The sequence below is a fragment of the Lepus europaeus genome, chromosome 6 (genome assembly GCF_033115175.1).
Source record: "Lepus europaeus isolate LE1 chromosome 6, mLepTim1.pri, whole genome shotgun sequence".
Lineage (NCBI taxonomy): Eukaryota > Metazoa > Chordata > Mammalia > Lagomorpha > Leporidae > Lepus > Lepus europaeus.
The window spans coordinates 36,971,236-36,987,894 of record NC_084832.1 but is presented as its reverse complement, the minus strand read 5'-3'; the positions used below and the strand labels follow the sequence as shown (position 1 = coordinate 36,987,894).

Below are 16,659 nucleotides of genomic sequence, written 5' to 3'. Positions count from 1 at the left end.
TGTTCCCTTCAGGGGTACCCTGGAAAGGCACAGGTGACAGCATGCAGTTCTAGTCTGTCTTCCTGGCAAGCGTCCCCTCTGTGGCCCTGTAAAATAGTTAGCCGCTGTCACTGGCGCGTTGGTCTGCTACCTAAATGACCTTTTCTTCTCAAACTTAATCAGATTCTCCCTTTTTCTTTTCTGTGCTCCAGTCAGTTTTTATTGCTTCAGGCTTTCCAAACATACTCTGATGACATCTTGTCTTCTGAAACAAATGTCAGGATTGATCCCACTTCTGGCCCAAGGCTCATAACACGCAGAAGGAATCTCTCTCATGCAGCAGGCCACGGAAGAGGGGACTTCGAGTTGTCAGCCCTGGATCCTGACTTAGAAAACGATGACTTCTTTGTCCGAAGGACAGGGGCTTTCCACGCAAACCCGTGCGTTCTTCGAGCCTTTGAGGACTTTAGGAGGTTCTCTGAGCAGGACGATCCTGTGGAGCGAGACATAATTTTGCAGTGTAGAGAAGGGGAGCTTGTGCTTCCAGATTTAGAAAAAGACGATATGATAGTTCGGCGAATCCCAGCACAGAAGAAAGAAGTGCCTCTGTCCGGGGCCCCAGATAGATACCAGCCAGTCCCTGTCCCTGATCCCTGGACTCTACCTCCAGAAATCCAAGCCAAATTCCTGTGTGTACTCGAGAGGACGTGCCCACCCAGAGAAAAAAGCCCCAGCTGTAGGATACTCGTTCCTTCATTTCGGAGGAAGGACGATGACATGCTGACCCGCAAGATCCGGTCTTGGAAGCTGGGGACCAGTGTGCCTCCAGTGAGCTTCACTCCTGGCCCCTGCAGTGAGGCCGACCTGCAGAAGTGGGAGGCCATCCGCGAGGCCAGCCGACGTCGGCACAAGAAACGGCTGATGGTGGAGAGGTCAGAGTGTGTTTCCGCGAGGGTCGAGGGTCTTGCTTGTGATGGATCGTCTCGTAGAACGTGTGTGAACAGTCTGCCTACTGCTGCACCTGCATGCGTGTGCCGTTTGGAGGCATCCTGTAAAAACCGCCGTGTGCCTTGAGGAACGCTGAGTCCCTTGTGGAAAAAGTGTAATTCCATGTTTGCACACTTCTTCCTTAGGCCTGTGAAAGAAGGCACACACTCAGGCCTTGCCTTTGGTGCTGTTCTGCAGTGTGAGATTTCACAAAAATGCTTCCCATTTAGGTTTACAGGCTTTTATTCTCATGTCCTAGCTTTACTGTAACGGTCTGGTTATGGTTTGGTTTTCTGTGTTTCTTGTAGTTGGGAATGTCTGCTTTGGGGAGTAGATTTCACGTGAAATATGGCATTGCAAATTTCATTTAACTTGATTTTTGTTTTTGAACTAGGGTTCTTGGACTATCAGTTTGTAACTTAAGTTTATCCATGAAGTTCATTGCAAACTTTGGTGTTAAATGCATGAGTGTTATCTGGTGTTTTCTGAATTTTACTAATGTATAACCGGTGGTCATTTTGATAATTTGTGGTATGCAACTTGTCTTTTTGATGAATGTTGAGTTTGTTGAATTTAGGGATGGACAAATCTGATTAGGTTGAATCAAATTAATACACTAGTTGTAATTTACAACTTCCAGACAGCTGGGATCCTTTCCTGATGGATTTGTTGGTTTAGAATAAATTGAAAAAGCCTTCAGTTTACCTTGTTTGACTTCCTTGAGATACGTAGACGCAGCCTTTTGAGATTTGTCCATCTCCAAATAGATTTTTAAGTTACAGTTAGAAACTAATAAAACCAGAAAATGACTTTTTTAATTGTATTTTTTGATTTTCTGGTTCCTTAGACTCTTTCAAAAGATTTATGGTGAGAATGGGTAAGTTTTCTGGTTCACAGAACAAAAAAAAAGCTTGTGCATATTGTTTGTTCTTTGTGTAGTTTGTCATTGCACTTCTATCCTGGCATGTCACTAAAAGGGGGTGCTGTGTGCAGTGCATGAGATTTTTTAAAATGGGAGGTTTTCATTAATTTTGCAACTAATGGTGATACTTCTGTGTCTGAGTGTCCAGTGCATGAAGTGCTATGTGAAAGCAATAGCTTTGTTGCATTAGAAAATTTAAAATTAGCTCATTAAAAGTAACATAATGCTTGCCCAGGGTTGGGTATGTTTATTTTGGTTTGTCTGCTACATAGAGTAAAATTATGATTTCTGAATGCTGAAGCCAAAATAACTACGTATTTATTCAAGGTTAGAATGCATGCAGTTGGCACTTTACATAAACTCAGCTCGTGGGGAGCTTGTTAGCAGGGATGGTGAGTGGTGTGAATCTTCCCTTAGTAGTATTCGGGAATATTTTCAAGATTCCTGGTGAGGAATCTTGCAGCACGGCTGTGTTTATAGAGCAATGTTGGCTTTCCAAAATAGCAAAAATTAGAATTGTAGTAGTTTCCAGTATTGTTGTGGACACTATATTTGTGACTAATTCTCAGTTTTTGTTTACTGACTAATTCTAATCTGGTAGACATGATATCATGACACCAGTTTTCTTGAAGCAGTTTCTAAAATAATTGAAATTTAATAGTAAGTAAATCACTCATTCTTCTTGCAAAGTTAGCAGGTGGTTATCTCTTAATATTTTCCAGGAAAAATGGTGTAACTTGTGACTCTAACTGCTCATGCTTTTTGAGTAAGGGTAAGACAGTTTAAAGATGTTACATATTTTAATCTATATAAGCCTTGGTAGCTAAATAGCTTCTCTGGGTACAGTTTATTTAACCGTTAAGCCTGTCTAATTTTGATAGCTGTTGATAACTTTGATAGTTTATAGAGACCTTGGATGCTACTGACATTAGCATTTCAAGCAAGGTAACCATTCTAGATGGTGACTAATTGCAAGTCCTTCGCAGCCACTACTTCTCAAAAATCAGATTCCCAGCCCATTTCAGTGTGCCAGATAAAGGCATGTTACCTGTATAGATCCTCATGTGCTTAGATGTCTTCCTCTGTTCGGGTCAATGAGGCAGTTTTCAGCATGACACTTAAGCATTTACTCTTCTGGGTTCATCATGGAAAAGCTGCTTTAGTTTGATTAAAATCCCTTTGCAGCTTCAAGCATCTTGAATTAAGTTTCGGAAAAATTTCCATTTGCTGATTAAATATGACTTTATAATATAAGTAGGTGTCGGGAATCAATGCTTCTCTTAAAGGGGATAGAAGGGCCCAGAGCACAGATGCTGGATGGCAAGACAAGCATACGGGACCTTTTCCGTGATTGTACATGTTCCTCCGCTGTAGAGGCTCCATTATAATGTCTGAGTTCAAAAAAGAACTCCAAATGCCCAAACCTAGGAAACGAGGTTTTTTTGGCCTATGTCTAGGTGGGATGACAGCAGCAGCAGCAACCAGTGCTCTCTGGAGAGCACTCATAGATAGTTGTTTGGGTAGCACAGTGTTTGTTTTGAAGGCTGTTCCGCATGCAGTTTGGTGCCAAGGTAACCACACAAATAAAGCAAGATTACCTGTAAATTGAGATTGATGAATAACGCATGACTTGTCAAATAATGGAAAATAATATAAGCGAGTCTTCAGAAAACTCGTGTGCTTTAGACCACTTGAAATCAAATCAGTCATATGGTTTTTTTTTCTATATTCTGTCAGTTACCAGTGTTCTTAAGTTGATCTGCAATAAAAATGAAATACAAATTTAAGTTGGATTACCCTTGAGCTTTTAATTTAGAACTGATTCTGTGTTTAGGCTGGGTGATCTTTCTCTAAACATCATGTACATTGTCAAGCGTGGCATACTTGCCTGGGAAAGTATTATTGCTCAATATGCTATAATTGAAAACAATAGCTGCCTTCTTTTTGGTAAGGACCAGGTTAAAGGCAAATGTATACTTTGTTTTGAAGGGTTAGGCTGCTGATTTCTGGCTTGCTTTTTTTATTTGGCTTTTAACACCTGTCAGTTTATTTTTAGTAAGATTGCTTTGAATGCTGCTGTCATTTTCATGTGTGTGCTTCTATGTGGTATGAACTGTCTTTAGAGACCTCCTGAAGTTTGGAAGTTTGATGATGTCGCCTTCTGACAAACTTGCTGAGAGAGTATATAAAGGTAATTCTGTAGTGGGATTAAGCCATGGACTGTGCTGCCAGTCTGGTCAGGAAGTGCACAGCGATTCATAGTGAAGCTGTAAGCAGACAAGTAAGACATCCATCTCTCACTTATGGATTTTGCCCAAAGCATTCTTTAGAACGTAAGACACAGAAGACAGCAAAAAGCAAGGGGGAAACAAGTTCATGTAGGTTACTTTCTGGGGATTTTTCACCCCAGGGGACATTTGGTTATGTCTGGAGATAACTTTCTGTTATCATAATATGTGTTTGTGTGTATGTGTATATATATACACACACGTGCTAGTGGCATCTAGTTCCTTTGTAGCCAGGGTTGCTGCTAAATGCCCTACAACGCACAGGACAGCCCCCTCCAGCTGATCATTTGCTGGCCTCCATAGGTCTGTAGCGCTGCTTCTGAGACCTTGATTTAGCCTACCAGTCTGTGTAAATGAGAAGTCCTCATTGTAGAACCTTATCATTCTAGTTTATGGTAATGCCAAAGCTTCTCACCAAGGTTTTTGCTTGACTGCTCTTCTGCGCGTTCCTAATACCTGATACCTGATGACATAAATAAGTATAGTCTTGCCCCCTCTGCAAGTTGGGGGCTATTAACTTAGTGTCATGGAATTTTGGTTTTCTGTGTAAGGCTTTCATTGACTTTATAGCTAAGAAAATTTGCCACGTATTAGTCTTTTTCATTCCTTACTCCTTAGATATTCATGTGTAAAATTCTGAAGTTGAGTTCTAAAAATAATACGCCTTGATACTAGCCAAAAAGCCTCGGGGGTGTGGTAAGTGACCAGCCTGATGGAAGAAGAGAGTGACACTTGCCTCTTGTTTTAGGATCAGCGTCCTCTTCTGAAAGCATTCCCTGTCCTGTCTTCCTCATAAATGCTGTCTTAAAGACAAAATTTTATTCACCCAAAAAGGCAAGATGGTAGGCCTGCATCTTTGGGGGTCGGGGGAGAATATCCAAATGCAGTTCTAAATTGGAGTCTTTCCAAATAAGGAAATGTGAATGCAGTTGAGTTTTAAGAATTCTGTGGCTTGTTGGTCAACAGCCCCTCGCTAGAGCTGTGCAGGTGTCTGTAATTTGCCCCAAGTTTTCCTGACTCTGTCCCCGGTGCTTCTGTCAGTTCTCTAGGTAGACAGGTAGGTGTTCTTTGCATTTCAGAGATGTGGAGAAAGACAAACAGATACTGCAGCTTTCCCAAGGATGTGGACTGTTGAGTGGTAGGACTGGATGAGGGCTTTGCCTCCTGAGATAAGCCATGCCTGCCTGGCCCGCAGCAAGCCCTCAGGAGTTTAATATTGTGCTGCTAGTGCTGATAAGGAGGGAACGAATCCTTTATGCTCTGCCTGGGAGACTCCTGTACTGCAGAAGTTCTAGATTTTATCAGTGTCGTCTGGGGTGACCTCTCTAATTTGAAGTGGCTTGGAGAGAGCTTACGGGAGCTCCTGCACCATCCTATTTGTTTTAATAATTACTGGTTTGTAGCAGCAGATGCTTTTTAAAATGTACTCAGTGTGACCTTATCCAGTTCTCACAATCCTCACGTTGCAGATGGATAACTGAGGCTCGGAGGAGCGAACCCACGTGTGTCGGGTAAAGCCTTGAAACCTGTCCCACAGCTGGGCCTTGAGCCCTCTGCTGCCATCTCCCGCTGCCTGCCCAGTCTGCTCTGGAGCGTGCTTGGGCTTTCTATGGGTAACTTCATATACCCCAGGGAACAAACTGAGCTCCCATTCCTGCCTTCACGTGGGCCCCTCTGCTTCAGGCTGTACCGGGCTCACTCTGTTCATACTGAGGCCCTCTGTGGAGCACAGGAAGAGGGTGCATCCTCGTCCTTGGTGGGCACACTTACATGGAAAGACATGTTAACCTCGCAGTGCAGAAAGGTGAGGGCTGAAAGAGCCCCTTTGGGAGAGTCTGGGCCAGTTCAGTCTTCTTCCCAAGAAAAGATTGCTAAAATATCAGCACTTCCATTTTTGTTCCTTGTGAGTGGGCTATGCAGACAGAGTCCCCTCACACCATGGTCCTTGAAAATTGTTCCTGCTTCCTCTTTGTGAGCCTGTTGTAGAGCTTGAGTAGCTTCCTTTTCTTGCTTTGACATAATCAGTAAATGTTTGTTCTCAGATTCACACATCACTTCTGTGTGTAGTCATACCTGGGTAGATACATTACATTAATAGACCCATGTCTTTTTATAGATGTCCTCGTATAAGGTCTATACTCCCAAATAACTTTTCTTAATATTCCTTAATAAATCTTACAAGACTTTCTTTTAATTCTTTTAGAACTCTGGAAATCATTAATACTTTACCTCACAAAAGGAATTGCAAACATTTGAAGCTTAGGGTGTTTTGCTTGATAAAATGACAGGTTTGACTTCCTTCTTACCACAGATGATAAATGAGTGCGTTCTGTACGCCTTGTGCTGTGTGAAGTCCTCTTCATCCGCAGCAGCCTGTGACTGGAGGGAGATGAGCTGAGCACGCGTGCACGTACTCTGTGTCACCTGACGCTCAGTGTTTCTGCCGTGAGGGAGGTAGAGCTGAAACGCCAGGGCAGCTGAAAGGACAGACCACTTTACTTTAGACACGGAAGAGCTCAGCGGTCGGATGTTCTCTGGGTCATTGATGGACCCTACTTCCTGAGCACTTCTCATGAGTGGGGCTCCCTTTTAGGCACAGGTGGTAGACTAGACAAATGAGACAAAGTTCCTGCTTTATAATGTTACAGTGCAAGGCAGGTGATATGTGCAAAATAGATGCATTTTAGATGGTGATAAATGCTATGGAGGAGCAAGGATAAAGCTTTGTGTGAACCAGGGGAGAGGAGCATTTGCTCGTAGGGTGATCAGGGAATGAAAGACCCAGGTAACATTTAAAGAGATGCAAGATGAGCCATGTGAGCGTTTCATTGGGGGAGCATTCCAGGCAGGTGGGAGAGTAGTGAGAGGAGCAAGAGTTTTGAGCAGAGGCATGGAGCTCACTTGGCTGCAGCGGAGTGAGTGGGGCATGCTGGGGTAGGTGCAGAGGGGCACGTAGGAACCAGATAATGTCAGATGTGAAAGATCTCCAAAGACCTGCTTTTTAAAAAAATTTTTTTATTTAGGCCAGCGCTGTGGCTTAACAGGCTAATCCTCCGCCTTGCGGCGCTGGCACACCGGGGTCTAGTCCCGGTTGGGGCGCCGGATTCTATCCCGGTTGCCCCTCTTCCAAGCCAGCTCTCTGCTATGGCCCGGGAAGGCAGTGGAGGATGGCCCAAGTGCTTGGGCCCTGCACCCGCATGGGAGACCAGGAGAAGCACCTGGCTCCTGCCATCGGATCAGCGCGGTGCGCTGGCCGCAGAGCGCCTACCGCGGCGGCCATTGGAGGGTGAACCAACGGCAAAAAGGAAGACCTTTCTCTCTGTCTCTCTCTCACTATCCATTCTGCCTGTCAAAAATAAATAAATAAATAAATAAATAAATAAATAAATTTTAAAAAAAATTAAAAATTTTATTTATTTATTTATTTATTTTGACAGAGTGGATAGTGAGAGAGAGAGAAAGGTCTTCCTTTTTGCCGTTGGTTCACCCTCCAATGGCCGCTGCGGCCGGCGCAGCTCGCTGATCCGAAGCCAGGAGCCAGGTGCTTCTCCTGGTCTCCCATGGGGTGCAGGGCCCAAGCACTTGGGCCATTCTCCACTGCCTTCCCAGGCCATAGCAGAGCTGGCCTGGAAGAGGGGCAGCTGGGATAGAATCCAGCACCCCAACCAGGACTGGAACCCGGTGTGCCGGCGCCGCAAGGTGGAGGATTAGCCTGTTAAGCCACAGCGCTGACCTCCGAAGACCTGCTTTTAACTTGGGGGCGCTGGGAAGAAACTGGTGGGTGTGGAGTAGGGGCATGGCATGCATGGCCTGAGTGCCATTTGCAGGAATCTCTCTGGCTTCTGATAGAGAATACAATATGGGCCAGAAGGACTGGGAAGGGGAATGTTATTGAAGTAATCCAAAAGGGAGAGGTGATGACTTGGACTAGTGTGGTAACTGTAGAGGTGGTAAGAGTAGCTGCATCCTTGATAGGGTGGAGGGTGGCGTGAAGGGATTTGCTAGGGTATTCTGGGATGACACCAAGATTTTTGACTACAGTCTGGAAGCATGTTATTGTTTAGTGAGATGAGCAGATTGTAGAGGGTAAAATCCTGTTTTTAGTCTGTGACCAGCTAAGTGTGAGATGCCTGTTAGTCTACCAACTGCAAGAGAGTGAAAGTGAAGTTTTGTACAGCCATTCAGAGTTTGGTGTAGCAGGGACCTCACGGAATGGGTGGTGTTTCAGAGGATATGTATTCTGGGGAAGGATGCTTGAGTTGGAGGGAGCAGTGGAGAAAGACCTTCTCCGGGTGAGGATTTCTGTAGCTCTTTTGGAAGTCCTGGCAAAAGTTGGCTGTGCTCTGATCTAGGGTGTTGGCTACAGAGATGGAAAGAAAGAGACACAGACTGAGAGGCCTTGGTGACTAAATGCAAGTGGGAGAAGGAAGAAACAAAGGTGAAAAATGGTTCTTCAGTTTCAAATGGGCCTGAGCAGAGAGCAGGCAATGTCATTAGCAGTCACAAGAGGAAAAGCAGGTTTGGGAACAAGATTAAGCCTGCCTGTGTCAACAAAAACCATATGTTTAGCGAGTTACAGTTTACAAAATCCTGTCCAGATGTTTTTTCAACTGATCCTTCTACAATTGATGTACCTAGGGGATGTCCATGCAAAAATGTTTAGTTCAACAAGTGGTTGCAAATGAGTCGGATGGGCTGGCCCTCAGCTTTGTGGGTTTGGGAGTCGTTTGCATGGGAGTGATTGGATTCCCGAGCCAGCCTAGTCTGAGTGTGTATAAAAGAAATAGGGAGGCAGAATTGTGAGGAAGGCGAAGTGTAGATGCCTAAGAGGGTGGAAATGTCTTAGAGTGTGAAAGGCCTGTAGGAAAGGGAATGGGGCGGGGGGGGGGGGAGGAACCCCATCTTCAAAAGCTCTTTCCGCCCTCTGTTTCCTTCCTGCTTGCTCAGTATTCAGATCCAACCCCTCCGTTTCTAAGAGGCTTTCCACAGTCTTCCTTTCCCTTGGCCTACAGTTCACTAACCCCTTGTAGGTGCGTATATGTAGACAGCATTCACCTTGTGTCGAGGCAGAGTTTACCTGGCTCGGTTCACTGGTTTCTTTGAGCTCTTCAAGAGCTAACCCCCGGTCCTTCTGCCTGGAGGTGCTACAAGTGGAGCAAGCGAAGTCGCCTCTGTGACGAGGTCCGTGGGGTGGTTGGTTGTAACTGGCTTTTTAAAAACTGTCTGCAGTGCCTTCAGAACAAGTTCAGTGCAGTGGTAGTGCAGGTCTTACAGAACCTCTGAGAGGCAGGAGCACACACATTCGTGGTATTGAACTTGAGGAGAAAATATCAGGTAATCATTAAATTATTTAATAAGTGCCCAGAAAAGGAGCCAACCCTTAAAAGATTGTGTGGGAGATACAAAAATACAGACGGACAATTCTAGTGACTAATAGCTAATTTTTTTCTAAATTGACCCTTGATGCATTGATATATACACTGGATTCTTCTTTTTTTTTTTTCAGAAAAGAAAAGTGTCTAGTGTTCACTTAGCTGTTTCGTGTAAAAAATAATTCACACCCGAGCTAGGCTCTCGTTTCTGCGTTTTGGAAAAACACCATTTATCTCTGTAGTGCTATTTCTGTGATGCTATCACTCCAGTGTCTGGGCCGTACAGCAGAAATTTAGATGGAATTTCCAAGCATAAGTCCAACCTGCCAGTTTTAACCCCAAGCCCGGTTCTGTGAACCTTAGTAACCGCAGATACTTCTGTTGTAGGAGCAAGTCCATGAGTGATGTCAGCGCGGAGGATGTGCAGCACCTGCGTCAGCTGCGTTATGAGGAGATGCAGAAAATCAAATCACAATTAAAAGAACAAGACCAGAAATGGCAGGATGTGAGTATTGTTGAAATTAGGAGAGGGGGGACTGGGTGTGTGACTTAAGCGATGGTACTCAAGGCAAAGTATTCAGTTCTGTAGAAAAGGGGATCAGCTTCCTCGACCAGGATTTTCAAGCCTTTTTGGCCTATTGCTGTTGCATATTTTAAGAGCTATCCTAAGACAATGTGTTTCTCTGCCGCGTTCCGAGTTCTCAAGAATGTGAAGCTACTTCCTTGCCATGTTGTCGGCTTGTGGTCTTGGTTTGCTGGGTGAGCTTGGAGTGTGACTGTTAGCTATGCTTTTGCTAGGATAAGACCTTGTTCAAGGTTGGGATAGAAGAGGGCAGGGGTCTGGTGAAGACCTTGGCCTTGGTAGGGAAAGAGGAAAATAGTTATAAAGTCAATTGAGGGGATTGGGTGGAAATAAGGAATACAGCCCCAGGTAACATTTGTGCTGAAAAAGTCATTATCCAGTTTGGATTAAAAAATGAATTATTTTCCCAGGGTGGATACAATCCCGACTGTTTCTATGGATGTAAACTTGATCTATAGTTTTGACCCTGAAGACCAAAGCTTGGCCTATTTCCAAATAATAATTGTTATAAACTAAAAGACTATAAGGGACTATGATAGACAAACTGTACACAAACCCTGTGACATTTGGAAACAGGTTTCTGGTGAGAGAGTTACGTGGTGGCATGAACAAAAGGGTTTGAGACAGTAAATCTTAATTTTCAGAGAAATTAGAAGTCTGTGCGATGAAGAAGAAATCCTTCCCTTGGCTACATTTCTAAATTACGAGTGCCACTTTTAGTTGAGGACTCCATTGGCAAGAAATAGTAGTTTAATATCATTTTTCCTAAAAGCATGGTGATTATTTTGATATGGAAATCCTAAGTATTGAAGGGGTGGTGGTTATCCATTGGGCTAAATCAGATGAAGTTTCCTGTCAGTCATCTGCAGAACTCAAAGCCCACTGCTTCTGTTCTGTCGGGAAGTAGTCCGTACTGACTTGAAGCTGGTTTGAAGGCAGTGGTGGCTCTTCTCCCAGAGGGAATAAACCATAATCACTCTGCATGTCCTGGAGTGAGGTTCCATTTGGTCTGAGACGTTGGCTGTACTTCTGTTTGGACTGGAATGCCCCCTTGCAGCCCTCAGCCTGCTAGTTCTCTGTTTGGGAGGCATAAAGGAGTCCAGCTGTCCAAATGTCTTAACCCTCTGGGTGGCAGAACAGCCCAGGTCGCAAGGGGTCACTAAAAAGCTGAATTGGGTTGATTGTCCCGAGGTCCCCCTGCTCTGTCAGACTTAGCCAGCGGTCCTGGGAGCTGAGAAAGAGGTGTTGGATTCCTCCTTATCCTCCTGTCCTGTGTGGACCGTGCAGCCTTTGTGAGTGACTCTCAAGTCCTCATGCAGGTCTCTGCACGCCCTGCCCCTGCAGAGGTGGCCCTGTCCGCCTGCTCCGGGAAGCTCCTCTCCCAGGCTGTCCTGCCACACACGCCCATCACCGAGCTTCTGTTTCCATGTCTGCTCCTCGCAACTGAGAGTTCCTGGGAGGGAGCCTGTCTTACTCATCTGTGGGTTTACGGTTCCCAGCCCCAGGCCTGCCTCAAAGTAGGGGTTGAGCTTGTCTGTTAAGGGAAAGACCGAGTGTGCGTCCAGCTTAACCATTGCAATCGCATTTCTAAGTTTGGGTCCTGCCAGTGAGGCGTGTCGTTTCATGTAACAGCCAGGCTTTTGGAGCGAGATGAAAATGCATTTGAAACAGTTCCTTATCTGTCTCACCCGGCACCCAATTACAAGCATTTAGCATTCTTTGTGAAATGGGCAAAGAGGCAAGACTTTCTGGGAGAATAGAAATGGGGTCTCTCTTATTAGGTCAGGTTTTTCAGACGGACACATGAGATACAGTCTTGGTTCAGAAACACTGGCTATAAAAAGCAAAATGAGGGCACGCTGGCATCAAGAGGGAGTGAATGGTGCCAGGGATGTAACAGGAGACGCAGGCGCTTTCTCAGGGCTGGAAAGGGTGTGCACGAATTCAGGTATGCCTGCGCTGATGTGATTTTTTCTCTCAGGACCTTGCAAAATGGAAAAGTCGGCGGAAAAGTTACACTTCAGACCTGCAGAAGAAAAAAGAAGAGAGGGAAGAAATTGAAAAGCAGGCACTTGAGAAGTCTGAGAGAAGCTCCAAGACCTTTAAGGAAATGCTGCAGGACAGGTAAAAGGGCTGAATGTTCCTCACGGGTGGGGACAGCAGCGCTCGGCGCTTGTGTAAGTACGGGGTGATGTAAGTGTTCATCAGTATGAAGTTCTAATCAAATAGGCACTGAAACCTTCAGGGTTTTGTTGTGCAGTTTCAAAAAAAAAAAAGTATTGCTTGGCCTGTGACTTGGATTAACCGAAGAATTGAGTGCTTAAAGTAGATGCTCAGTATGTCTTTTGTGTTCTGTAGTACATTTGCATGTGGAATTGGATGGTATTTGCTTTATTTGCTGTAGGAAATACTCTTATCTCTCTAAAGTATCTCTATGAATGGGATGGTCAAAGTAGCTCTTTTAACTAAGTCGTGTAAAACGTGACGGGGTTATTTCATGTGTCTCAGTGGCACAGTCCAAATTATATCTTAAAGGAGGTCTCTGTAAGCAGATGCAGGGGGCTGTTTATTCTTTGCATTGCAACACACAGGATCCAGATCCAATTTGAGCTTTCGTGTAAAGCAGTTACTGTGTGAAACACCAGTGTATTTATAGTTCAAGGAAAAGGCAAATATGCTTTGAGCTTAATGTTAAAAGGGAAATATGCTGTCAGCTGAAATTAAACAAAACTGCTTTGTGTGGGAAAAGTCAACGATCAACACAGTTTTATTCAATGCAACGCAATGCAGAAGGACTGAGAAGTAGGTGGTAAATCTTACTAAAAGAGATGAGGATGTTTCAGTTTGTTTCTGAAATTATTTTTAATTCCTAATAGTTGTCTACATAAGTACTATCAAGATATATGAAATTGTTTACTGCCTTGATCTTGACAAAAACCTGAGTCTTGTGGTCCTGTTTTTGTTTACTAGCTTATTATACATTTTATGCAGTAGAAAAAATTCAGAATGATGTCAGGGCTCCACATCCTTGGAAATTTCAAATTAGCTAAATCAATTCTAAATATGATGTTTTAATTTTGGAAGAATTAGAAACTTAGGGCTAAAACTTTGTGAATACTCTCTTATGAACATACCCCTATTTCATTATTAAAATCTTCTTATGATAAAGAAAATTCCCGTGAAGTAGATGAGAACCTCTTTAATAAAAAGTCCAGTTCCTACCTTTCATTGTTGTGGCCTTGAAAAAAATGTATATATTTTTCATCACAGTCTGTTAGTGTTGTATTGATTAATGTGTTGTCAGGAGCCTTTTTATTACCAGATCTTTTAACATGTCAGTTGCTGTCTCTCCATGTCTGGTGTGCAGTGTGTAACATTGTGGTGTTGGGGTGTTTCTTTCTAAGGGAATACCAGCATGAAAAGTCTGCATTTACACTAAGAAGAATGTATTCCTCTGATGATGTGTTGAACAGTGAGGAGCAACCCGCAAGACTGATTGTGTCAGAAGCAAGTTACCAGAGTGAGAGAGTGGAGAAAGGGCTAACTCCTACCCCAGCTCTGTCAGAAGCAAGCTATTGGAGTGAGAGAGTGGAAAAAGGGCTAGCTCCTACCCCAGCTCTGTCAGAAGCAAGTTATTGGAGTGAGAGAGTGGAAAAAGGACTAGCTCCTACCCCAACTCCATCAGAAGCAAGCTACGGGAGTGAGAGAGTGGAAAAAGGGCTAGCTCCTACCCCAACTCCATCAGAAACAAGTTATTGGAGTGAGAGAGTGGAGAAAGGGCTAGCTCCTACCCCAACTCTGTCAGAAGCAAGCTACGAGAGTGAGAGAGTGGAGAAAGGGCTAGCTCCTACCCCAACTCTGTCAGAAGCAAGTTATTGGAGTGAGAGAGTGGAGAAAGGGCTAGCTCCTACCCCAACTCTGTCAGAAGCAAGCTACGAGAGTGAGAGAGTGGAACAGAAGGGCTCAGCGTACCGTACAGAAAGTCCTAAAGAAGACTCGACAACTTTTACAAAAAGAGAGGACAGTATAATAGCTGAATTCCAGCTTCCTTCTCAAAAGCCCACAGAAGAGCGTCCAACCTCTCTATCTTCTGAACATTCACTGCGCACACAAATGGAGGCGACTCGAGTTTCAGCTTCTCTCCCCAGAAGCTACCAGAAAACTGATACAGCCAGGTTGACATCTGTGGTCACACCGAGACCTTTTGGCTTCCAGTCAAGGGGAACCTCATCACTCCCCAGATCTTACACGGTAAAAATGGCCCCAGTTCCTTTAGTCTGTTCTGAAGAGCAGAGTCTTGAACTTGTACAGAGACTGGAGTTACGTATAATTGATGTGTCAAGTGTACATGACGTACATAGAAAACAGTTTTATTTGTGCCTGTTTATATGCAATAGAAATGCTTAAAATATTGCAGTGAGTCGGAGTTGTGCAAGCAGGGCTGATACATTTTGATGGTTGATTTGTTTGATTTGAAAGGCAGAGTGACAGGGAGGGAGGAGGGGAGGGGGACAGACAGTGAGTGAGAGACCTTCCATCTTTTGGTTCACTCCCCAAATGACTGCAACAGCCAGGGCTGGGCCAGATGGAAACCAGGATCCCAGACCTCCATCCGAGTCTCCCACATGGGTGTCAGGGACCCAAGTGCTTGGACTGTCATCACTGTCTTCCAGACATGTTGGCAGGGAGCTGGGTGGGAAGGGGCTAGCTAGAACAGGCCCTCAGATAGATGATGCGCATCCCATGGAGCAGATTAATCCACTGTACTACAACACAGGATGATATATTTTAAAGAATGAGTATGAGAATTTCTGAGGCAGAGCAATTATTTCTTAGCATCATATTTTTTTTCAAACATAGCTTTCTTAAAGTATCACGTAATACAAGTTGGCCAGTAGTCAGCACTTGCTGGCCAACAAATATGTAATCTAAATATTTTCAGGAACCTAACTACTAATTTCTGCATTTTCCTGATTTCCCAATTAGTCAGATCTTGATATGTTTGAATATAGTTATTAAAATGTACCTGGCTCCTGCCATCGGATCAGCGCGGTGCGCCGGCCACAGCGCGCCTACTACGGCGGCCATTGGAGGGTGAACCAACAGCAAAAGGAAGACCTTTCTCTCTGTCTCTCTCTCACTGTCCACTCTGCCTGTCAAAAAAAAAAAATGTATCTTGGTCAAATAGATGTATATTTAGATTGGGTTTTTGAAGGACATAAAATAGTGAAAAATCCTGGGATTGAAAGGATACCGCATATGCAGCAGCAGGAGAGTTAATCTGAGTTATCTGAAAGGAAGTAATAAGTTTTAAGATTAATGTTCAAATTTCCTTTTGGCTCTGCTAAAGTATATTCCCAAAAATCTAAAAGATAAAAAAAAAATACTTTAAAAAAAAAGTATTTTAGATAAGAGAAACCAACCTAAACAAGCCAGGAAATCCTTGACAGTTATATGGAGGAAATAAGCACATTTGGCAAACTACAGATTAAATTTAGGGGCGGCCATCATGGCACAGTGGGTTAAGCTGTGGCTTGGGATGCCCACCTCTCATGGGAGAGCCTGGGATGGAGTCCTGCCTCCGCTCTGGTCTAGCTTCCCTAGTACTCACCCTGGGAGTTAGTGAATAAGAGCTTAAGTACTTGCATCCATGTCACTCACATGGGAGGCCAGGATGAAATTCTTGGCTCTTGGCTTCAGTGTGACATAGGCACTGCTGTAGCAGGTGTTTGGGGAGTGAACCGAGGTATGGAGGATCTCTTCTCTCTCGCTCTGCTGCTCTGTTTTTCATCAAATAAATAAAAATAAATACATTTTAAAGAAAACCCAGTTGGGTTCTCTGTTTCCACTTGTCTGAAGCTTAAGAATAATACATTTATATGAGACACCATTAACATGGTCAAAAGCAACTGATAGGCCCAAGAAAAAATCTCAGCAAATTATATGATAGATAAAGGTTTCATATCTTTGAGATGAAAACAGTTCTGCAAATTGGAAAGGGAAAGATAAAATGGATATAGGAAATGAACAGTCAGTTTTAGGGAGAGGGGTTTTCAAAAGCTGGTGGAAACATACCTGCTCCGGGGTGTCCAGCATTCCCTTGTCAAACTGACAAAGACTTAAAACGCTGGAAATGCCTAGTGTTGGTGAAGAGTCAGGGAAACATACTTTTTTATATACTATTTAGAGAACGTGCTGCTACAGGTTTTACAGAAACTGTACCTACTTAAAACCCCTAGACCCAAGAAATGTACTTCTGGAATCCTGAGCTCAGAAATGAAAGTTCCAATTATAAACATGTGTGGATATTTGTTGCAGTTTGGGACGTGATAGAAAACTTCCAACAGCTTTTAATGCACATCAGACGAGTCAAGCGTTGATGGACACAATACTGAGGGTTCAGCTGTTACACAGGGCCTGGTTTAGAGTTCTGTCACCTACAGTGATGTAAAAAGCACCTCAGATTTCAGAAGACTGTATAAAACAATGCTTTTTGTTAAAACCACGGTTCCTCCCGCCGCATAATGT

General features: G+C 44.0%; 1 protein-coding gene across 4 annotated transcripts in view; it reads left to right on the top strand.

Annotated features, from left to right (window-relative positions):
• The window catches only part of LMO7 (LIM domain 7), a 220,212-nt gene that overhangs the window by 171,899 nt on the left and 31,654 nt on the right, over window positions 1-16,659 (top strand). For 2 of the 4 annotated variants that reach the window (XM_062194074.1, XM_062194077.1), the window contains exons 9-12: window positions 1,814-1,843; window positions 9,936-10,053; window positions 12,113-12,255; window positions 13,536-14,382. In XM_062194074.1, the coding sequence (XP_062050058.1) occupies window positions 1,814-1,843; window positions 9,936-10,053; window positions 12,113-12,255; window positions 13,536-14,382 (1,138 nt within the window). Of the gene's footprint in view, window positions 1-191; window positions 912-1,813; window positions 1,844-9,935; window positions 10,054-12,112; window positions 12,256-13,535; window positions 14,383-16,659 lie in introns of all 4 variants that reach the window. The other 2 variants (XM_062194078.1, XM_062194076.1) reach the window with 2 other exon arrangements.